Here is a 25,908-nt window from a genome sequence, read left to right on the forward strand (position 1 = left end):
GAAACGATACGCTAATGCGTTCTTAAGATACAGCAATTTAAAGGTAAATTCAAAATGGCCGACGCCCAAAATGGCTGAATTGGGAAAATTGGATATCGTTCGACTCGGCATGATGTACTGAATCTAAAGACACCAGTTTTGTGATTTTTGGTCAGAGCATTCAGAAGTTATGAGCAAAAATATGCAATTTTTATATCTCCTGACCACCAGGGGGCACAGCGCCGAAACACTGTAGGTAGTCTCAGGTCATGCTTGTTACAACACACACCCAGTTTGGTCTCAATAGGCCAAACTGTTGCGGAGATATAGCCTCACGTTCACTTTTACGTGGTTTTCGTAGAATTTGTTCGTGCGCTATTCGGAAATGGTTTGACAAATCAACTTGAATTCCATAACTTTTTGCCAGCATGGTCTGAAGATGATCTGGTTCAATTTTCGTGAGATTCGGTGCAACGGCCTAGGACGAGTTCGAAAGAGTAGGTTTTACGAACAATTGAAAATAACGAAAAAACTAAACCTTGCGATTTTTGAATTTTGGACATGAGTCAACTCGGCTTGAGCCAATGATTCAGAGGAATTTTAATTTGAATTTTGTGGCTTACGGATCAAACGTTATTAGCATTTCAAAATTGAATATTTGGACAAGTGGTGGCGCTAGAGAGTTTGAGTTAGAGACTCCAAATGTGGTGTGGTTTGTATTTACAGTATCCTCTATCAGTGTGCCAATTTGTACAACTTTCCCGCAATTGGTTCTATGGGCTGCCATTGACTTTGCGGCGGAAGAATAATAATAATAATAATAATAATAATAAATATAGCTGCAAGCAGCAATGACGGGGCCAAGCACACCAGCGGCAAAACGAGAAGCAAAGCATAGCACGGAGCATCAGAACAACTGCAGAAATGAGTAATTGAAGCCATTTTAAGATTATTGCAGTCCAAATGAGTGAAAAATAATTTAAAACTAGCAGTAATAGGATTGATTGACTTTTTACTTTTGACCAACAGGTGGCACCGTCAACAAATCAATGTGATGTGTTCTGTGTGATGTGACAATGACACACACAACATCATTTGGTATCAATATGCCAAAGCATTGTAGAGATACAGCCTCAAGTGTCATTTTGGCGTCATACCTCAAATTCGTTGTTGTGGTATGTGAAAACCAGATAACTGACTATGGCAACGTTGGTATGACTGTTCTCAGCATGACCCAATGAATCTATTAATAACAGTCTCGTCACAATAGGTAAAATTCACAGAAAGATATAAGCACTTTTTTGCCATTTCATTATGAATTTTGACCACAAGATGGCACTGTCTCAAAACATTTTGAGTACTTTCAGGTCGTGGTCTCCATGATACATATAAAGTTTCGGAATGGTACACCAATGCATTCGTAAGATAGTCAATGACAATTTCATGTTTTGTTCAGTTATAGCGCCACCAAGAGGCACAATCCCACCTAATTTTGTAAGTGTCCTTAGAGTGTGCCCATACATATGCGTGTCAAATTTGGTGAAAATATCTCATTTTGTTTTGGAGTTATAGACATATTTGTGTGTAAGTAGATAAAAAATGACTGACTGTTGACTTTGTTTGCATTTTTGTGCCACTTACGATCAAAATTTTGGCAATTGGTCAATGGCTAAAATTACCGGGACGCTAAGTTTACGAACTTCCTACGGTGGTTTCGTGTCGATTGGAGTAACGGTTTCTAAGATATTGCCAGATGTTTTTTAAGCGCAAAAATGCTACGTAGCGCAAACCATAAGGCTAAACCTGACAAATTTGGTAACAATGGACTCGGCTACGATTCAGGAGTCTAAAATGGTGACTGCTGTGAAAATATGTGAACCCCACCCAAAGTTATAAGCATGTGAAAATGTGATTTTACCACTAGGTGGCGCTGCTTCGAAACTTCGCAGGCTCCTTCAGGGAGTCGTGCTAATGACCCATACCAAGTTTTGTAACGATACGTTAATTCGTTCGTAAAATATAGCACTTTATTACAAAATTCAACATGGCCGACGCCTAAAATGGCTGACATGGGAAAATTGGATATGGTTGGACTCGGTATGATGTTCTGAATCCAATGAGACCAGTTTGTTGATTTTTGGCCAAACCATTCACAAGTTATAAGCAAAAATATGAATTTTTCATATCTCCTGACCACTAGGTGGCACAGCGCCGAATTACTGCACGTAGCCTCAGCTCATGCTTGGTATAACATACACCAAGTTTCGTGTCAATACGCCAAGCCCTTGCGGAGATATAGCCTCAGATCCATTTTTGCGTGCTTTTCGGCAAATTCGTTAGTGTGGTATTCGAGAACGCTTGGACGAATCGTCTTTAATTGCATAACTTTTGCCCTCCATGGTCTGTAGATGATCTGAGCCAATTTTGGTGAGAATTGGACAAATCGTCTAGGACGAGTTCGATGAAGTAGGTTTTACGAACAATTGAATTTAGCGAAAAAACTAAACCTTATGAATTTTGAATTTTGGACATGAGTCGACTCGGCTTGAGCCAATGATTCAGAGGAATTTTTATTTGAATTTTGTGGCTTACGGATCAAACGTTATTAGCATTTCAAAATTGAATATTTGGACAAGTGGTGGCGCTAGAGAGTTTGAGTTAGAGACTCCAAATTTGGTGTGATTAGTATTTACAGTATCATCTATCAGTGTGCCAAATTGTACAACTTTCCCGCAATTGGTTCTATGGGCTGCCATTGACTTTGCGGCGGAAGAAGAATAATAATAATAATAATAATAATAATAAGAATTCTAACGATTACAATAGGTGCCTAAGCACCTTCGGTGCTTGGCCCCTAATAAGAATTCTAACGATTACAATAGGTGCCTAAGCACCTTCGGTGCTTGGCCCCTAATAATAATAGGAATTCTAACAATAACAATAGGTGCCTAAGCACCTTCGGTGCTTGGCCCCTAATAATAATAAGAATTCTAACGATTACAATAGGTGCCTAAGCACCTTCGGTGCTTGGCCCCTAAATATAGCTGCAAGCAGCAATGACGGGGCCAAGCACACCAGCGGCAAAACGAGAAGCAAAGCATAGCATGGAGCATCAGAACAACTGCAAAAATTTGTAATTGAAGCCATTTTAAGATTATTGTAGTAAACATGGCTGAAAATTCATTCAAAACTAGCAGTAATAGGATTGATTGACTTTTTACTTTTGACCAACAGGTGGCAACGTCAACAAATCAATGTGATGTGTTCTGTGTGATGTGACAATGACACACAAAGTTTGGTATCAATATGCCAAAGCACTGTAGAGATACGGCCTCAAGTGTCATTTTGGCGTCATACCTCAAATTCGTTGTTGTGGTATGTGAAAACCAGATAACTGACTATGGCAACGTTGGTATGACTGTTCTCAGCATGACCCAAGGAATCTATTAATAACAGTCTCGTCACAATAGGTAAAATTCACAGAAAGATATAAGCACTTTTGTGCCATTTCATTATGAATTTTGACCACAAGATGGCACTGTCTTAAAACATTTTGAGTACTTTCAGGTCGTGGTCTCCATGATACATATAAAGTTTCGGAATGGTACACCAATGCATTCGTAAGATAGTCAATGACAATTTTGTTCAATTATAGCGCCACCAAGAGGCACAATACCACCTAATTTTGTAAGTGTCCTTAGAGTGTTACCATACATATGCGTGTCAATTTTGGTGAAAATATCTCATTTTGTTTTGGAGTTATAGACATATTAGTGTGTAAGTAGATAGAAAATGACTGACTGTTGACTTTGTTTGCATTTTTGTGCCGCTTACGATCAAAATTTTAGCAATTGGTCAAAATATAAAGTTACCGGGACGCTAAGTTTCCGAACTTCCTACGGTGGTTTCGTGACGATCGGAGTAACGGTTTCTACGATATTGGCAGATGTTTTTTAAGCGCAAAAATTCAACGTAGCGCAATCCATAAGGCTAAACCTGACAAATTTGGTATCAATGGACTCGGCTACGATTCAGGAGTCTAAAAAGGTGACTGCTGTGAAAATATGTGAACCCCACCCACAGTGATAAGCATGTGAAAATGTGATTTTGCCACTAGGTGGCGCTGCTTCGAAACTTCGCAGGGTCCTTCAGGGCGTCGTGCTAATGACCCATACCAAGTTTCGTAACGATACGTTAATTCGTTCGTAAAATATAGCATTTTACTACAAAATTCAACATGGCCGACGCCTAAAATGGCTTACATGGTAAAATTTGATATGATTGGACTCGGCATGATGATCTGAATCCAATGAGACCTGTTTTGTGATTTTTGGCCAAATCATTCACAAGTTATAAGCAAAAATATGAATTTTTCATATCTCCTGACCACTAGGTGGCACAGCGCCGAATCACTGCACGCAGCCTCAGCTCATGCTTGGTATAACATACACCAAGATTCGTGTCAATACGCCAAACCCTTGCGGAGATATAGCCTCAGATCCATTTTTGCGTGCTTTTCAGCAAATTCGTTAGTGTGGTATTCGAGAACGCTTGGACGAATCGACTTTAATTGCATAACTTTTGCCCTCCATGGTCTGTAGATGATCTGAGCCAATTTTGGTGAGAATCGGACGAATCGTCTAGGACGAGTTCGACAAAGTAGGTTTTACGAACAATTGAAGATAGCGAAAAAACTAAACCTTGCGATTTTTGAATTTTGGACATGAGTCGACTCGGCTTGAGCCAGTGATTCAGAGGAAAGAAGAATTTTAATTTTGTGGCTTACGGATCAAAAGTTATTAGCATTTCAAAATGTTATATTTGGACAAGTGGTGGCGCTAGAGAGTTTGAGTTAGAGACTCCAAATTTGGTGTGATTAGTACTTACAGTATCATCTATCAGTGTGCCAAATTGTACAACTTTCCCGCAATCGGTTCTATGGGCTGCCATTCATTTGCGGCGGAAGAAGAATAATAATAAATATAGCTGCAAGCAGCAATTGCGGGGCCAAGCACATCAGCAGCAAAACGAGGAGCAAAGCATAGCACGGAACATCAGACCAACTGCAGAAATGAGAAATTGAAGCCATTTTAAGATTATTGCAGTCCAAATGAGTGAAAAATCATTTAAAACTAGCAGTAATAGGATTGATTGACTTTTTACTTTTGACCAACAGGTGGCACCATCAACAAATCGATTTGATGTGTTCTGTGTGATGTGACAATGACACACACAACATCATTTGGTATCAATATGCCAAAGCATTGTAGAGATACAGCCTCAAGTGTGATTTTGGCATCATACCTCAAATTCGTTGTTGTGGTATGTGAAAACCAGATAACTGACTATGGCAACGTTGGTATAACTGTTCTCAGCATGACCCAAGGAATCTATTAATAACCATCTCCATTATAGTCAATGACAATTTCATGTTTTGTTCAATTATAGCGCCACCAAGAGGCACAATCCCACCTAATTTTGTAAGTGTCCTTAGAGTGTGCCCATACATATGCGTGTCAAATTTGGTGAATATATCTCATTTTGTTTTGGAGTTATAGACATATTTGTGTGTAAGTAGATAAAAAATGACTGACTGTTGACTTTGTTTGCATTTTTGTGCAACTTACGATCAAAATTTTGGCAATTGGTCAATGGATAAAATTACCGGGACGCTAAGTTTCCGAACTTCCTACGGTGGTTTCGTGTCGATCGGAGTAACGGTTTCTACGATATTGCCAGATGTTTTTTAAGCGCAAAAATGCTACGTAGCGCAAACCATAAGGCTAAACCTGACAAATTTGGTAACAATGGACTCGGCTACGATTCAGGAGTCTAAAATGGTGACTGCTGTGAAAATATGTGAACCCCACTCAAAGTTATAAGCATGTGAAAATGTGATTTTACCACTAGGTGGCGCTGCTTCGAAACTTCGCAGGCTCCTTCAGGGAGTCGTGCTAATGACCCATACCAAGTTTTGTAACGATACGTTAATTCGTTCGTAAAATATAGCACTTTATTACAAAATTCAACATGGCCGACGCCTAAAATGGCTGACATGGGAAAATTGGATAAGGTTGGACTCGGCATGATGTTCCGAATCCAATGAGACCAGTTTGTTGATTTTTGGCCGAACCATTCACAAGTTATAAGCAAAAATAGGAATTTTTCATATCTCCTGACCACTAGGTGGCACAGCGCTGAATCACTGCACGTAGCCTCAGCTCATGCTTGGTATAAGATACACCAAGTTTCGTGTCAATACGCCAAACCCTTGCGGAGATATAGCCTCAGATCCATTTTTGCGTGCTTTTCGGCAAATTCGTTAGTGTGGTATTCGAGAACGCTTGGACGAATCGACTTGAATTGCATAACTTTTGCCCTCCATGGTCTGTAGATGATCTGAGCCAATTTTGGTGAGAATTGGACAAATCGTCTAGGACGAGTTCGATGAAGTAGGTTTTACGAACAATTGAATATAGCGAAAAAACTAAACCTTACGAATTTTGAATTTTGGACATGAGTCGACTCGGCTTGAGCCAATGATTCAGAGGAATTTTAATTTGAATTTTGTGGCTTACGAATTAAACGTTATTAGCATTTCAAAATTGAATATTTGGACAAGTGGTGGCGCTAGAGAGTTTGAGTTAGAGACTCCAAATTTGGTGTGATTAGTATATACAGTATCATCTATTAGTGTGCCAAATTGTACAACTTTCCCGCAATTGGTTCTATGGGCTGCCATTGACTTTGCGGCGGAAGAAGAATAATAATAATAATAATAATAATAATAAGAATTCTAACGATTACAATAGGTGCCTAAGCACCTTCGGTGCTTGGCCCCTAAATATAGCTGCAAGCAGCAATGACGGGGCCAAGCACACCAGCGGCAAAACGAGAAGCAAAGCATAGCATGGAGCATCAGAACAAGTGCAAAAATTAGTAATTGAAGGCATTTTAAGATTATTGTAGTAAAAATGGCTGAAAAATCATTCAAAACTAGCAGTAATAGGATTGATTGACTTTTTACTTTTGACCAACAGGTGGCAACGTCAACAAATCAATGTGATGTGTTCTGTGTGATGTGACAATGACACACACAAAGTTTGGTATCAATATGCCAAAGCATTGTAGAGATAATGCCTCAAGTGTCATTTTGGCGTCATACCTCAAATTCGTTGTTGTGGTATGTGAAAACCAGATAACTGACTATGGCAACGTTGGTATGACTGTTCTCAGCATGACCCAAGGAATCTATTAATAACAGTCTCGTCACAATAGGTAAAATTCACAGAAAGATATAAGCACTTTTTTGCCATTTCATTATGAATTTTGACCACAAGATGGCACTGTCTGAAAACATTTTGGGTACTTTCAGGTCGTGGTCTCCATGATACATATAAAGTTTCGGAATGGTACACCAATGCATTCGTAAGATAGTCAATGACAATTTCATGTTTTGTTCAATTATAGCGCCACCAAGAGGCACAATCCCACCTAATTTTTTAAGTGTCCTTAGAGTGTGCCCATACAAATGCGTGTCAAATTTGGTGAATATATCTCATTTTGTTTTGGAGTTATAGACATATTTGTGTGTAAGTAGATAAAAAATGAGTGACTGTTGACTTTGTTTGCATTTTTGTGCCACTTACGATCAAAATTTTGGCAATTGGTCAATGGATAAAATTACCGGGACGCTAAGTTTTCGAACTTCCTACGGTGGTTTCGTGTCGATCGGAGTAACGGTTTCTACGATATTGCCAGATGTTTTTTAAGCGCAAAAATGCTACGTAGCGCAAATCATAAGGCTAAACCTGACAAATTTGGTATCGATGGACTCGGCTACGATTCAGGAGTCTAAAATGGTGACTGCTGTGAAAATATGTGAACCCCACCCAAAGTGATAAGCATGTGAAAATTAGATTTTACCACTAGGTGGCGCTGCTTCGAAACTTCTCAGGCTCCTTCAGGGCGTCGTGCTAATGACCCATACCAAATTTCGTAATGATACGTTAATTCGTTCGTAAAATACAGCATTTTACTACAAAATTCAACATGGCCGACACCCAAAATGGCTGACATGGGAAAATTGGATATGGTTGGACTCGGCATGATGCTTTGAATCCAATGAGACCCGTTTTGTGATTTTTGGCCAAATCATTCACAAGTTATAAGAAAAAATATGAATTTTTCATATCTCCTGACCACTAGGTGGCACAGCGCCGAATCACTGCAAGTAGCCTCAGATCATGCTTGTTATAACACTCACCAAGTTTCGTGTCAATATGCCAAACCCTTGCGGAGATATAGCTTCAGATCTATTTCTGCACGCTTTTCGGCAAATTCGTTAGTGAGGTATTCGAGAATGCTTGGACGAATCGATTTCATTTCCATAACTTTTTGCCTCCATGGTCTGTAGATGATCTGAGCCAATTTTGGTGAGAATCGGACAAATCGTCTAGGACGAGTTCGACAAAGTAGGTTTTACGAACAATTGAAGATAGCGAAAAAACTAAACCTTACGATTTTTGAATTTCGGACTTGATTCGACTCGGCTTGAGCCAAGGATTCAGAGGATGAATTAATTTTGATTTTGTGGCTTACTGTTCAAACGTTATTAGCATTTCAAGATTGAATATTTGGACAAGTGGTGGCGCTAGAGAGTTTGAGCTAGAGACTCCAAATGTGGTGTGGTTTGTATTGACAGTATCCTCTATCAGTGTGCCAAATTGTACAACTTTCCCGCAATCGGTTCTATGGGCTGCCATTGACTTTGCGGCGGAAGAAGTATAATAATAATAATAATAGGAATTCTAACAATAACAATAGGTGCCTAAGCACCTTCGGTGCTTGGCCCCTAATAAATATAGCTGCAAGCAGCAATGACGGGGCCAAGCACACCAGCGGCAAAACGAGAAGCAAAGCATAGCACGGAGCATCAGAACAACTGCAAAAATTAGTAATTGAAGCCATTTTAAGATTATTGTAGTAAAAATGGCTGAAAAATCATTCAAAACTAGCAGTAATAGGATTGATTGACCTTTTACTTTTGACCAACAGGTGGCAACGTCAACAAATCAATGTGATGTGTTCTGTGTGATGTGACAATGACACACACAAAGTTTGGTATCAATATGCCAAAGCATTGTAGAGATACGGCCTCAAGTGTCATTTTGGCGTCATACCTCAAATTCGTTGTTGTGGTATGTGAAAACCAGATAACTGACTATGGCAACGTTGGTATGACTGTTCTCAGCATGACCCAAGGAATCTATTAATAACAGTCTCGTCACAATAGGTAAAATTCACAGAAAGATATAAGCACTTCTTTGCCATTTCATTATAAATTTTGAACACAAGATGGCACTGTCTCAAAACATTTTGAGTACTTTCAGGTTGTGGTCTCCATGATATATATAAAGTTTCGGAATGGTACACCAATGCATTCGTAAGATAGTCAATCACAATTTCATGTTTTGTTCAATTATAGCGCCACCAACAGGCACAATCCCACCTAATTTTGTAAGTGTCCTTAGAGTGTGCCCATATATATGCGTGTCAAATTTGGTGAATATATCTCATTTTGTTTTGGAGTTCTAGACATATTTGTGTGTAAGTAGATAAAAAATGACTGACTGTTGACTTTGTTTGCATTTTTGTGCCAGTTACGATCAAAATTTTGGCAATTGGCCAATGGATACAATTACCGGGACGCTAAGTTTTCGAACTTCCTACGGTGGTTTCGTGTCGATCGGAGTAACGGTTTCTACGATATTGCCAGATGTTTTTTAAGCGCAAAAATGCTACGTAGCGCAAACCATAAGGCTAAACCTGACAAATTTGGTAACAATGGACTCGGCAACGATTCAGGAGTCTAAAATGGTGACTGCTGTGAAAATATGTGAACCCCACCCAAAGTTATAAGCATGTGAAAATGTGATTTTACCACTAGGTGGAGTTGCTTCGAAACTTCGCAGGCTCCTTCGGGCAGTCGTGCTAATGACCCATACCAAGTTTCATAACGATACGTTAATTTGTTCGTAAAATATAGCACTTTATTACAAAATTCAACATGGCCGACACCTAAAATGGCTGGCATGGGAAAATTGGATATGGTTGGACTCGGCATGATGTTCCGAATCCAATGAGACCAGTTTGTTGATTTTTGGCCAAACCATTCACAAGTTATAAGCAAAAATATGAATTTTTCATATCTCCTGACCACTAGGTGGCACAGCGCCGAATTACTGCACGTAGCCTCAGCTCATGCTTGGTATAACATACACCAAGTTTCGTGTCAATACGCCAAGCCCTTGCGGAGATATAGCCTCAGATCCATTTTTGCGTGCTTTTCGGCAAATTCGTTAGTGTGGTATTCGAGAACGCTTGGACGAATCGTCTTTAATTGCATAACTTTTGCCCTCCATGGTCTGTAGATGATCTGAGCCAATTTTGGTGAGAATTGGACAAATCGTCTAGGACGAGTTCGATGAAGTAGGTTTTACGAACAATTGAATTTAGCGAAAAAACTAAACCTTATGAATTTTGAATTTTGGACATGAGTCGACTCGGCTTGAGCCAATGATTCAGAGGAATTTTTATTTGAATTTTGTGGCTTACGGATCAAACGTTATTAGCATTTCAAAATTGAATATTTGGACAAGTGGTGGCGCTAGAGAGTTTGAGTTAGAGACTCCAAATTTGGTGTGATTAGTATTTACAGTATCATCTATCAGTGTGCCAAATTGTACAACTTTCCCGCAATTGGTTCTATGGGCTGCCATTGACTTTGCGGCGGAAGAAGAATAATAATAATAATAATAATAATAATAAGAATTCTAACGATTACAATAGGTGCCTAAGCACCTTCGGTGCTTGGCCCCTAATAAGAATTCTAACGATTACAATAGGTGCCTAAGCACCTTCGGTGCTTGGCCCCTAATAATAATAGGAATTCTAACAATAACAATAGGTGCCTAAGCACCTTCGGTGCTTGGCCCCTAATAATAATAAGAATTCTAACGATTACAATAGGTGCCTAAGCACCTTCGGTGCTTGGCCCCTAAATATAGCTGCAAGCAGCAATGACGGGGCCAAGCACACCAGCGGCAAAACGAGAAGCAAAGCATAGCATGGAGCATCAGAACAACTGCAAAAATTTGTAATTGAAGCCATTTTAAGATTATTGTAGTAAACATGGCTGAAAATTCATTCAAAACTAGCAGTAATAGGATTGATTGACTTTTTACTTTTGACCAACAGGTGGCAACGTCAACAAATCAATGTGATGTGTTCTGTGTGATGTGACAATGACACACAAAGTTTGGTATCAATATGCCAAAGCACTGTAGAGATACGGCCTCAAGTGTCATTTTGGCGTCATACCTCAAATTCGTTGTTGTGGTATGTGAAAACCAGATAACTGACTATGGCAACGTTGGTATGACTGTTCTCAGCATGACCCAAGGAATCTATTAATAACAGTCTCGTCACAATAGGTAAAATTCACAGAAAGATATAAGCACTTTTGTGCCATTTCATTATGAATTTTGACCACAAGATGGCACTGTCTTAAAACATTTTGAGTACTTTCAGGTCGTGGTCTCCATGATACATATAAAGTTTCGGAATGGTACACCAATGCATTCGTAAGATAGTCAATGACAATTTTGTTCAATTATAGCGCCACCAAGAGGCACAATACCACCTAATTTTGTAAGTGTCCTTAGAGTGTTACCATACATATGCGTGTCAATTTTGGTGAAAATATCTCATTTTGTTTTGGAGTTATAGACATATTAGTGTGTAAGTAGATAGAAAATGACTGACTGTTGACTTTGTTTGCATTTTTGTGCCGCTTACGATCAAAATTTTAGCAATTGGTCAAAATATAAAGTTACCGGGACGCTAAGTTTCCGAACTTCCTACGGTGGTTTCGTGACGATCGGAGTAACGGTTTCTACGATATTGGCAGATGTTTTTTAAGCGCAAAAATTCAACGTAGCGCAATCCATAAGGCTAAACCTGACAAATTTGGTATCAATGGACTCGGCTACGATTCAGGAGTCTAAAAAGGTGACTGCTGTGAAAATATGTGAACCCCACCCACAGTGATAAGCATGTGAAAATGTGATTTTGCCACTAGGTGGCGCTGCTTCGAAACTTCGCAGGGTCCTTCAGGGCGTCGTGCTAATGACCCATACCAAGTTTCGTAACGATACGTTAATTCGTTCGTAAAATATAGCATTTTACTACAAAATTCAACATGGCCGACGCCTAAAATGGCTTACATGGTAAAATTTGATATGATTGGACTCGGCATGATGATCTGAATCCAATGAGACCTGTTTTGTGATTTTTGGCCAAATCATTCACAAGTTATAAGCAAAAATATGAATTTTTCATATCTCCTGACCACTAGGTGGCACAGCGCCGAATCACTGCACGCAGCCTCAGCTCATGCTTGGTATAACATACACCAAGATTCGTGTCAATACGCCAAACCCTTGCGGAGATATAGCCTCAGATCCATTTTTGCGTGCTTTTCAGCAAATTCGTTAGTGTGGTATTCGAGAACGCTTGGACGAATCGACTTTAATTGCATAACTTTTGCCCTCCATGGTCTGTAGATGATCTGAGCCAATTTTGGTGAGAATCGGACGAATCGTCTAGGACGAGTTCGACAAAGTAGGTTTTACGAACAATTGAAGATAGCGAAAAAACTAAACCTTGCGATTTTTGAATTTTGGACATGAGTCGACTCGGCTTGAGCCAGTGATTCAGAGGAAAGAAGAATTTTAATTTTGTGGCTTACGGATCAAAAGTTATTAGCATTTCAAAATGTTATATTTGGACAAGTGGTGGCGCTAGAGAGTTTGAGTTAGAGACTCCAAATTTGGTGTGATTAGTACTTACAGTATCATCTATCAGTGTGCCAAATTGTACAACTTTCCCGCAATCGGTTCTATGGGCTGCCATTCATTTGCGGCGGAAGAAGAATAATAATAAATATAGCTGCAAGCAGCAATTGCGGGGCCAAGCACATCAGCAGCAAAACGAGGAGCAAAGCATAGCACGGAACATCAGACCAACTGCAGAAATGAGAAATTGAAGCCATTTTAAGATTATTGCAGTCCAAATGAGTGAAAAATCATTTAAAACTAGCAGTAATAGGATTGATTGACTTTTTACTTTTGACCAACAGGTGGCACCATCAACAAATCGATTTGATGTGTTCTGTGTGATGTGACAATGACACACACAACATCATTTGGTATCAATATGCCAAAGCATTGTAGAGATACAGCCTCAAGTGTGATTTTGGCATCATACCTCAAATTCGTTGTTGTGGTATGTGAAAACCAGATAACTGACTATGGCAACGTTGGTATAACTGTTCTCAGCATGACCCAAGGAATCTATTAATAACCATCTCCATTATAGTCAATGACAATTTCATGTTTTGTTCAATTATAGCGCCACCAAGAGGCACAATCCCACCTAATTTTGTAAGTGTCCTTAGAGTGTGCCCATACATATGCGTGTCAAATTTGGTGAATATATCTCATTTTGTTTTGGAGTTATAGACATATTTGTGTGTAAGTAGATAAAAAATGACTGACTGTTGACTTTGTTTGCATTTTTGTGCAACTTACGATCAAAATTTTGGCAATTGGTCAATGGATAAAATTACCGGGACGCTAAGTTTCCGAACTTCCTACGGTGGTTTCGTGTCGATCGGAGTAACGGTTTCTACGATATTGCCAGATGTTTTTTAAGCGCAAAAATGCTACGTAGCGCAAACCATAAGGCTAAACCTGACAAATTTGGTAACAATGGACTCGGCTACGATTCAGGAGTCTAAAATGGTGACTGCTGTGAAAATATGTGAACCCCACTCAAAGTTATAAGCATGTGAAAATGTGATTTTACCACTAGGTGGCGCTGCTTCGAAACTTCGCAGGCTCCTTCAGGGAGTCGTGCTAATGACCCATACCAAGTTTTGTAACGATACGTTAATTCGTTCGTAAAATATAGCACTTTATTACAAAATTCAACATGGCCGACGCCTAAAATGGCTGACATGGGAAAATTGGATAAGGTTGGACTCGGCATGATGTTCCGAATCCAATGAGACCAGTTTGTTGATTTTTGGCCGAACCATTCACAAGTTATAAGCAAAAATAGGAATTTTTCATATCTCCTGACCACTAGGTGGCACAGCGCTGAATCACTGCACGTAGCCTCAGCTCATGCTTGGTATAAGATACACCAAGTTTCGTGTCAATACGCCAAACCCTTGCGGAGATATAGCCTCAGATCCATTTTTGCGTGCTTTTCGGCAAATTCGTTAGTGTGGTATTCGAGAACGCTTGGACGAATCGACTTGAATTGCATAACTTTTGCCCTCCATGGTCTGTAGATGATCTGAGCCAATTTTGGTGAGAATTGGACAAATCGTCTAGGACGAGTTCGATGAAGTAGGTTTTACGAACAATTGAATATAGCGAAAAAACTAAACCTTACGAATTTTGAATTTTGGACATGAGTCGACTCGGCTTGAGCCAATGATTCAGAGGAATTTTAATTTGAATTTTGTGGCTTACGAATTAAACGTTATTAGCATTTCAAAATTGAATATTTGGACAAGTGGTGGCGCTAGAGAGTTTGAGTTAGAGACTCCAAATTTGGTGTGATTAGTATATACAGTATCATCTATTAGTGTGCCAAATTGTACAACTTTCCCGCAATTGGTTCTATGGGCTGCCATTGACTTTGCGGCGGAAGAAGAATAATAATAATAATAATAATAATAATAAGAATTCTAACGATTACAATAGGTGCCTAAGCACCTTCGGTGCTTGGCCCCTAAATATAGCTGCAAGCAGCAATGACGGGGCCAAGCACACCAGCGGCAAAACGAGAAGCAAAGCATAGCATGGAGCATCAGAACAAGTGCAAAAATTAGTAATTGAAGGCATTTTAAGATTATTGTAGTAAAAATGGCTGAAAAATCATTCAAAACTAGCAGTAATAGGATTGATTGACTTTTTACTTTTGACCAACAGGTGGCAACGTCAACAAATCAATGTGATGTGTTCTGTGTGATGTGACAATGACACACACAAAGTTTGGTATCAATATGCCAAAGCATTGTAGAGATAATGCCTCAAGTGTCATTTTGGCGTCATACCTCAAATTCGTTGTTGTGGTATGTGAAAACCAGATAACTGACTATGGCAACGTTGGTATGACTGTTCTCAGCATGACCCAAGGAATCTATTAATAACAGTCTCGTCACAATAGGTAAAATTCACAGAAAGATATAAGCACTTTTTTGCCATTTCATTATGAATTTTGACCACAAGATGGCACTGTCTGAAAACATTTTGGGTACTTTCAGGTCGTGGTCTCCATGATACATATAAAGTTTCGGAATGGTACACCAATGCATTCGTAAGATAGTCAATGACAATTTCATGTTTTGTTCAATTATAGCGCCACCAAGAGGCACAATCCCACCTAATTTTTTAAGTGTCCTTAGAGTGTGCCCATACAAATGCGTGTCAAATTTGGTGAATATATCTCATTTTGTTTTGGAGTTATAGACATATTTGTGTGTAAGTAGATAAAAAATGAGTGACTGTTGACTTTGTTTGCATTTTTGTGCCACTTACGATCAAAATTTTGGCAATTGGTCAATGGATAAAATTACCGGGACGCTAAGTTTTCGAACTTCCTACGGTGGTTTCGTGTCGATCGGAGTAACGGTTTCTACGATATTGCCAGATGTTTTTTAAGCGCAAAAATGCTACGTAGCGCAAATCATAAGGCTAAACCTGACAAATTTGGTATCGATGGACTCGGCTACGATTCAGGAGTCTAAAATGGTGACTGCTGTGAAAATATGTGAACCCCACCCAAAGTGATAAGCATGTGAAAATTAGATTTTACCACTAGGTGGCGCTGCTTCGAAACTTCTCAGGCTCCTTCAGGGCGTCGTGCTAATGACCCATACCAAATTTCGTAATGATACGTTAATTCGTTCGTAAAATACAGCATTTTACTACAAAATTCAACATGGCCGACACCCAAAATGGCTGACATGGGAAAATTGGATATGGTTGGACTCGGCATGATGCTTTGAATCCAATGAGACCCGTTTTGTGATTTTTGGCCAAATCATTCACAAGTTATAAGAAAAAATATGAATTTTTCATATCTCCTGACCACTAGGTGGCACAGCGCCGAATCACTGCAAGTAGCCTCAGATCATGCTTGTTATAACACTCACCAAGTTTCGTGTCAATATGCCAAACCCTTGCGGAGATATAGCTTCAGATCTATTTCTGCACGCTTTTCGGCAAATTCGTTAGTGAGGTATTCGAGAATGCTTGGACGAATCGATTTCATTTCCATAACTTTTTGCCTCCATGGTCTGTAGATGATCTGAGCCAATTTTGGTGAGAATCGGACAAATCGTCTAGGACGAGTTCGACAAAGTAGGTTTTACGAACAATTGAAGATAGCGAAAAAACTAAACCTTACGATTTTTGAATTTCGGACTTGATTCGACTCGGCTTGAGCCAAGGATTCAGAGGATGAATTAATTTTGATTTTGTGGCTTACTGTTCAAACGTTATTAGCATTTCAAGATTGAATATTTGGACAAGTGGTGGCGCTAGAGAGTTTGAGCTAGAGACTCCAAATGTGGTGTGGTTTGTATTGACAGTATCCTCTATCAGTGTGCCAAATTGTACAACTTTCCCGCAATCGGTTCTATGGGCTGCCATTGACTTTGCGGCGGAAGAAGTATAATAATAATAATAATAGGAATTCTAACAATAACAATAGGTGCCTAAGCACCTTCGGTGCTTGGCCCCTAATAAATATAGCTGCAAGCAGCAATGACGGGGCCAAGCACACCAGCGGCAAAACGAGAAGCAAAGCATAGCACGGAGCATCAGAACAACTGCAAAAATTAGTAATTGAAGCCATTTTAAGATTATTGTAGTAAAAATGGCTGAAAAATCATTCAAAACTAGCAGTAATAGGATTGATTGACCTTTTACTTTTGACCAACAGGTGGCAACGTCAACAAATCAATGTGATGTGTTCTGTGTGATGTGACAATGACACACACAAAGTTTGGTATCAATATGCCAAAGCATTGTAGAGATACGGCCTCAAGTGTCATTTTGGCGTCATACCTCAAATTCGTTGTTGTGGTATGTGAAAACCAGATAACTGACTATGGCAACGTTGGTATGACTGTTCTCAGCATGACCCAAGGAATCTATTAATAACAGTCTCGTCACAATAGGTAAAATTCACAGAAAGATATAAGCACTTCTTTGCCATTTCATTATAAATTTTGAACACAAGATGGCACTGTCTCAAAACATTTTGAGTACTTTCAGGTTGTGGTCTCCATGATATATATAAAGTTTCGGAATGGTACACCAATGCATTCGTAAGATAGTCAATCACAATTTCATGTTTTGTTCAATTATAGCGCCACCAACAGGCACAATCCCACCTAATTTTGTAAGTGTCCTTAGAGTGTGCCCATATATATGCGTGTCAAATTTGGTGAATATATCTCATTTTGTTTTGGAGTTCTAGACATATTTGTGTGTAAGTAGATAAAAAATGACTGACTGTTGACTTTGTTTGCATTTTTGTGCCAGTTACGATCAAAATTTTGGCAATTGGCCAATGGATACAATTACCGGGACGCTAAGTTTTCGAACTTCCTACGGTGGTTTCGTGTCGATCGGAGTAACGGTTTCTACGATATTGCCAGATGTTTTTTAAGCGCAAAAATGCTACGTAGCGCAAACCATAAGGCTAAACCTGACAAATTTGGTAACAATGGACTCGGCAACGATTCAGGAGTCTAAAATGGTGACTGCTGTGAAAATATGTGAACCCCACCCAAAGTTATAAGCATGTGAAAATGTGATTTTACCACTAGGTGGAGTTGCTTCGAAACTTCGCAGGCTCCTTCGGGCAGTCGTGCTAATGACCCATACCAAGTTTCATAACGATACGTTAATTTGTTCGTAAAATATAGCACTTTATTACAAAATTCAACATGGCCGACACCTAAAATGGCTGGCATGGGAAAATTGGATATGGTTGGACTCGGCATGATGTTCCGAATCCAATGAGACCAGTTTGTTGATTTTTGGCCGAACCATTCACAAGTTATAAGCAAAAATATGACTTTTTCATATCTCCTGACCACTAGGTGGCACAGCGCTGAATCACTGCACGTAGCCTCAGCTCATGCTTGGTATAACATACACCAAGTTTCGTGTCAATACGTCAAACCCTTGCGGAGATATAGCCTCAGATCCATTTTTGCGTGCTTTTCGGCAAATTCGTTAGTGTGGTATTCGAAAACGCTTGGACGAATCGACTTGAATTGCATAACTTTTGCCCTCCATGGTCTGTAGATGATCTGGCCAATTTTGGTGAGAATTGGACAAACCGTCTAGGACGAGTTCGACAAAGTAGGTTTTACGAACAATTGAATATAGCGAAAAAACTAAACCTTACGATTTTTGAATTTTGGACATGAGTCGACTCGGCTTGAGCCAATGATTCAGAGGAATTTTAATTTGAATTTTGTGGCTTACGAATCAAACGTTATTAGCATTTCAAAATTGAATATTTGGACAAGTGGTGGCGCTAGAGAGTTTGAGTTAGAGACTCCAAATTTGGTGTGATTAGTATTTACAGTATCATCTATCAGTGTGCCAAATTGTACAACTTTCCCGCAATTGGTTCTATGGGCTGCCATTGACTTTGCGGCGGAAGAAGAATAATAATAATAATAATAATAATAATAAGAATTCTAACGATTACAATAGGTGCCTAAGCACCTTCGGTGCTTGGCCCCTAATAATAATAATAATAAATATAGCTGCAAGCAGCAATCACGGGGCCAAGCACTCCAATGGCAAAGTCAGGAGCTAAACATGGCACGGAGCATCAGACCAAATGCAACAATGAGTAACAAAAGCAATAATTGCACGATTGTAATTGAAAGGGCTGAAAATTATAAATAAAACCACCAGTAATATGATTAAATGGCTTATCACTTTTGGCCAATAGGTGACGCTCTAATCAAAGCACTTTGTTGCGTTCTGTGTGAGTCGACAATGGCACACACAAAGTTTGGTGTAATTACGTCAAAGCTTTGCATAGATATAGTCTCAGACTCATTTTGGCAACATGCCTAAAATTTGTAGCAGCACTATACAAAAACGGTTTTATCTGTCGACATGAAATCCATAACTTTTTGTCAGCGTGGTCTGAAGATGATCCCATTCAATTTTGGTGAAAATCGGACGAACGGTCTAGGAGGAGTTCGAAAAAGTAGGTTTTCAACATGAATCAATATGGCGGACAGGAAGATCGGCTTATTATAGAATAATTGGTATGTATGTTGTCGGCATGACCCAAGGAATATTTTGAGACAGGTTTCATGACAATAGGCTGATGCAATCAAAAGTTATTAGCATTTCTGTAAGTTCAAAATTCAATGGTTACTAAATGATCTATTACTCTTGACCAATAGGTGGCGCTGTGACGAAAATGACGTGGCTTGGTCAGAGTGAGGTGACAATGACACATGCAAAGTTTGGTGTAAATATCTCAAAGCTTTGCAGAGATACAGCCTCAGATGCAGTTTGGCATCTTTCCAGCAAATTTGTTGATGCGTTAAACGAAAACCGTTTCGTGTATCGTTACGAAATCCATAACTTTTTGCCAGCATGGTCTGAAGATGATCGGAGTCAAATTTGGTGAAAATCGGACGAACGGTCTAGGAGGAGTTCGAAAAAGTAGGTTTTCAACATGAATCAAAATGGCGGAAAGGAAGTTCAGCCAATTATGGCAAAATTGGTATCAATGTTCTCGGCACGAACCAAGGAATCTAGCAATACCAGTTTGATACCAATAGGCTAATGCACGCAAAAGTTATTAGCATTTTTCGAAATTTCGTTATAACGTTTGACCACAAGGTGGCGCTGCCCCCAAATTTTTTGTGTACATTCAGGGCCTGGTACCGAACATTTTTGTAATTATTTGCGAAACGATACGCTAATGCGTTCTTAAGATACAGCAATTTAAAGGTAAATTCAAAATGGCCGACGCCCAAAATGGCCGAATTGGGAAAATTGGATATCGTTCGACTCGGCATGATGTACTGAATCTAAAGACACCAGTTTTGTGATTTTTGGTCAGAGCATTCATTAGTTATGAGCAAAAATATGCAATTTTTATATCTCCTGACCACCAGGGGGCACAGCGCCGAAACACTGCAGGTAGTCTCAGGTCATGCTTGTTACAACACACACCCAGTTTGGTCTCAATAGGCCAAACTGTTGTGGAGATATAGCCTCACGTTCACTTTGACGTGGTTTTCGCAGAATTTGTTCGTGGGCTATTCGGAAACGGTTTGACAAATCAACTTGAATTCCATAACTTTTTGCCAGCATGGTATGAAGATGATCTGGTTCAATTTTCGTAAGATTCGGTGCAACGGCCTAGGACGAGTTCGAAAGAGTAGGTTTTACGAACAATTGAAAATAGCGAAAAAACTAAACCTTACGATTTTTGAATTTTGGTGTCCATTCGACTCAGCATGAGCCAAGGAATCAGAGGAAAAAAGAATTTTCATTTTGTGGCTTACGGTTCAAACGTTATTAGCATTTCAAAATCGCATTTTTGGACAAGTGGTGGCGCTAGAGAGTTTGAGTTAGAGACTCCAAATTTGCTACGGTTAATGGTGAGACTGGCCTCTATCAGTGTGCCAAATTTTACAACTTTCCCGCAATCGGCTCTATGGGCTGCCATTGAATCGCGGCGGAAGAAGAAGAAGAAGAAGAAGCAAAAGAATAATAACACTAACAAACACAATGGGTGCCTACGCACCTTCGGTGCTTGGCCCCTAATAACACCAACAAACACAATAGGTGCCTACGCACCTTCGGTGCTTGGCCCCTAATAACGCTAACGGTTTCAATAGGTGCCTTCGCACCCTTCGGTGCTTGGCCCCTAATAACACTAACAAACACAATAGGTGCCTACGCACCTTCGGTGCTTGGCCCCTAATAACACTAACAAACACAATAGGTGCCTACGCACCTTCGGTGCTTGGCCCCTAATAACGCCAACGGTTTCAATAGGTGCCTAAGCACCTTCAGTGCTTGGCCCCTAACTACTAGTAATATGATTGAATGACTTTTCACTATTAACCAACAGTTGGCACCGTCATCAAATCGATGAGGTGTGTTCTGTGTGAGGTGACAATGGTACACACAAAGTTTGGTGTCAATATGCCAAAGCATTGCAGAGATGCGGACTCAAGTGTCACTTTGGTATCATGTCTAAAATTCGTTGTTGTGGTATGTGAAAATGGTTTTGTCTATCAACACGAAATCCATAACTTTTTGTCTGCATGGTCTGAAGATGATATGATTCGATTTTGTTGAAAATCAGACGAATGGTCTAGGAGTAGTTTGAAAAATTAGGTTTTCAACAGAAATCAGTTAGGGTTAGTGTGAGGTCAGTGTGAGGTCACAATGTCACATACAAATTTTGGTGTGAATATGTCAAAGTTTCGCTGAGATACAGCCTTAGATGCAGTTTGGCATCTTACCAGCAAATTTGTTGACGCGCTAAACAAAAACTGTTTCGTATATCGACACACAATCCATTACTTTTTGTCAACATGGTCTGAAGAAGATCCGTGTCAAATTTGGTGAAAATCGGACTAACGGTCTAGGAGGAGTTCGAAAAAGTACGTTTTCAACATGAATCAAAATGGTGGATAGGAAGTTCATCCAATTATGGGACAATTGGTATCAATGTTCTCGGCATGAACCAAGGAATCTATCAATATTTATTACAATAGGCTAATGTAAGCAAAAGTTATTAGCATTTTTAGAAATTTAATTATAACTTTTGAACACAAGGTGGCACTGTCTCCAAACATTTTGAGTACCATCAGGGCATGGTGCCGAAGAAGCATACTGAGTTTCGTAACGATCTGTCAATGCGTTCGTAAAATAGAGCATTTTTTTAAAAATGCAGCGATTGATATATAGTTTATTTATAGTTACATTCAATACAAGCTTCAATGTACTATCAAAAAACCTTCATTATTGTTTAATTCTAACAAATAAGTTCTTATTAAAAACTAACCAACATTAAAAAATATTTTGCTTATAATATCTGCACAGGAGAGACTTGGTGTTGTTTCCAGACAAAAGGAAATATGTGACCCGTGCTGGCAGAATGAGCCGGAAGTCACACAGACTAATTTTGAGCTGCTGTCAAAAGAAGTGAAAAATGTCAGTTTTGGTCAAATTTGAGGCTTTCCCAAAAATAAGTTCATTAAGCCCTCTTCTAGCCATCCCAATGCTCTAAATAGCAATTAAATATCTAAATATATCTTTATTTGTACGTTTTCTGAGAGGAGAACCTTTTTCTCTGATCTCTTCTGGACGACTGCTGCTGCTTCTCAACACAAGTTGTAGGTCTATTGTTGCAAAGCACAGCATTCCAGCTTTGTGAATATTCATATCGAATTCTCCATGACATGAGGCCAAATCAGTGAAATATTATTTTTAAACCCACACTGATGAAAACAAATGATCGTGCTGACTGACATTTGCAAAGCGTGTGCCTTTCTCCCTTATAAAGTACATTATTGCGAAATATGTCTTGGCAAGATTCACACAATCATAAACTGTTATGTCTTTCATGAAGGTTTAGTTAAGGTTTGGGGGAAAATCTGATGTGTAACATTATATTTGATCCATGCATTACAGTAGGTCTAGGCTACTGTTTATTTGTATATTTGTTATTTTTTTAATAACAAAGATAAAATAAAAATAACTATATTGTGATAAATAATACAGTAATCATTATTAAGAAAAGGACTGGAGGAAAATATGCAACGTTGCTTGGTGATTTTGCTTTGGAATCTTTAACTCAATTTTTTTCTCAAAATCAGATCTGCAGCCCCCGTTGCTTTCAAACAGCTGAAGCTCAGTCATTTTTTGTCCAATTCCAACTAATCATATATAATTTTGAAGGTATTTTAATGGAGAATGTGAAAATATAAATAAGATTGGTGATGGTGCTTAAGATATTGTTCGTCATTTAGTGTTTCCATAAAAAAGGGGCAAAAAAATGTGATATATTCCACATCATGTCAACCAAAGCGTCTCAGCTCTGTTCTGATTGGCTGTTTCACAGTGCGACTAAATGTTGAGCTCTGTTCTGATTGGCTGTTTCAGAGTGTGGCTCATTTCAGTAGCTCACACAGCAGGAAGGAAACACGGAAAATATATATTTCAATACTTTCTCGCGCAGTTATATCTTTGGGTAATTATACTGTATATAAAATGCAGGAATCAGGGAGCCGCTATTAATATGCGGGCCACTGAAACTGCTTTCGAATACACGATCACTTTTTAGTTTCGCTTTCGAGATTCGTGATCGCACGTACTCTGTTTATACTATAGAGCGGCAGTACTTACCACACATTTTACAAGATCAGATGCTTGTCTATTTATGTGTACGGTGGCCATATGTGCCATTCATACGGGACACGTCCTGGCCAGAATTTTAATATTGCCTAAAACATCCAAAGTAGTTTGACCAATGACATGCAGGTATTGTACATATTCGACCAATCGTGGCACTGCACGTGAGAAGGTGAGATCTACGAGAACGATCAAAGTGATGCAAATATGTGCACGTGTTTGTTCATTCGTTTGACTTGAAGTGTTGCTGCGCACTGATCAAAAAAGACACCAAGGTAGACGCGAGAGCGATTCGAAAGCATAAGGAGAGCTACTCTCTATAGCTCTCATGAATGTCACAAAGCAATCTACCTGCACAGTGCAAACAGCCACAACCTGGATATTTTAGGCAATACAGAAATCCTGGCAAGGTTGCATCTTGTAAAAATGGTCTGTATAGGCACCCTATTTATGTTGTAAGTGAAATCTTATGTACTGTAATGTAACAGGCTACCGCTAGCAAGAAGCTAACCATGTCCCTTTAGTGGCATGCATTATTTTATTAGAACACGTTATTTGCTTTCTGTGCCTTTCTGAATACAGACACAATCCACAACAGTCCTTAAAATACCAGCACAAAACATAAAATACAGCAAAATATAATCTGATCATCGTTATCCATAAAATCCCAGAAAATATTGATATAAGTTTTTTTTGTCAAATTGCACACCCCTAGCTCATGTTGTCCAAACCCATATGACTGAGTTTCTTCAGTGAAACAGAGAAGGAAATGTTTAACAGAATGTCAGGGCCAGTCTCAAATTTTTGTGTAAATCGTTTGTAAAGCCGTTATGACATAAACTAGCGAATTCATGAAAACACTTTTATTTTCAAAATGTTAGTTGGTACAAAAGAAATGTACACCTTCTCCCTACCAGGGGCCCGTTTCAGAAAGGAGGTTAAGTGAAACCTCGGAGTATGGTAACCCTGAAATCAAGGAAACTCTGGGTTTTCCGTTTCAAAATGAGAGGTTTGTCAATCCCGGGAAAGCAGGGTAAGTCAACTCAGAGTTCAAGTTTAAACTCTGAGTTGGTTGAACCTCTTTATTGAAATGGGCCCCAGATGTAAATGGTGCATAAAACACTGTGTTCTTTTTTGGCAAACTGATGACACTGAATTTTGATGCACTGCCATAATAATTACAAGTTCATTTGCCCTTGCCCTCTTAGGATTATTTTGTTTGTTTGTTTGCATCTGTGAGTTGATAACTGTAAAACGCAGTGCTCGTCACTGCCACTACTGACCCAGCTGTAAATAGAGGAGGGGCGTGACAAATACAGACCAAACATCCTACTGCCTACAACAATGGAGAAGTCAATATTACTGGTCACTCCTTTTTATATTTACACACACTTTTTATATTTAGTACAATTCATAAGAATGAGATACTAGTAATATGTTACTGCCGTGGACATTCCACATCATAGCAACCAAAGCGTCTCAGCTGGAAAAACCTCACATTGTGTCAATCATGTTTACATACATAGTCTCACACCTTTGTTTACATACAAAAGTGTGTGTGTGTGTGTGTGTGTGTGTGTACATACATTTGTGTAGTCCTGCTGTAATTCTGGATTCTCCTCCATGATCCACACTATAAAACACAAATTATTATATTATTATATTTCATATTACTATATTTTCAATTATGATCTTGGCTACATGTTAAACCATGCTTTAAACATACTAGCAATATTCTAGATGTTAGCTACATGCTATGACTAGCACTAGCATCAAGGTTGCCAGTACAGGTCTTCTCGGGGCCTAAAATCCGTAACTGACCCGAATCGACCCGAATCACTTCTTACCCGAACCCGACGTGCATAAATATTCTTTTTTTTAAACATAAACCCAACCCAAGACAGACCCGAGTCCGACCCAACCACATTTATTTTCGAATTCGACTGGAGCTGAACTTAAATGCCATTGACGTGAGCACAGCCTGCAGCCCCGCATCGGTCCGGAAAAATCCTGGGGTCCTGCTAACTGATTTGGCTGCTGCTCCATTACTTTCATTCAGTTTATTTACCTATTTATTAGCCTATTACTTTATATATTTGCCTGCCTGATGGATACATCTTAGTTTTATAAAAATTAGTGATAGTTTTAAAAAAATTTAATCAATAGGTTAATAAATCATGGATTTCCTAGTTTTGTCTGCAACATTATTTACCTCATCTCCGGTGAAGGGCTTCTGCACACAAAAAAAAAGCCTTGCATCGACATGCAGCGTAATGAAGTGAGTGGATTTTCCTGATTGATGTCATATCTATAAGATGGATTTCTGAGATTACAAACATATGTTCCTTTTTTACGTGCGTTTCTC

At 39.2% G+C, this 25,908-nt stretch overlaps 1 protein-coding gene across 1 annotated transcript in view; it reads right to left on the bottom strand.

The window, feature by feature from the left end:
* The window catches only part of LOC306867582 (NACHT, LRR and PYD domains-containing protein 12-like), a gene marked incomplete at its 3' end in the record, with an annotated part of 236,115 nt that overhangs the window by 42,643 nt on the left and 167,564 nt on the right, over positions 1-25,908 (bottom strand). Inside the window, exon 7 of the mRNA XM_079413332.1 lies at positions 25,130-25,176. Coding sequence (XP_079269458.1) covers positions 25,130-25,176 — 47 coding nt within the window. The remainder of the gene's footprint in view (positions 1-25,129; positions 25,177-25,908) is intronic.

Source organism: Barbus barbus (genome assembly GCF_936440315.1).
Source record: "Barbus barbus genome assembly, chromosome: 49".
Classification (NCBI taxonomy): domain Eukaryota; kingdom Metazoa; phylum Chordata; class Actinopteri; order Cypriniformes; family Cyprinidae; genus Barbus; species Barbus barbus.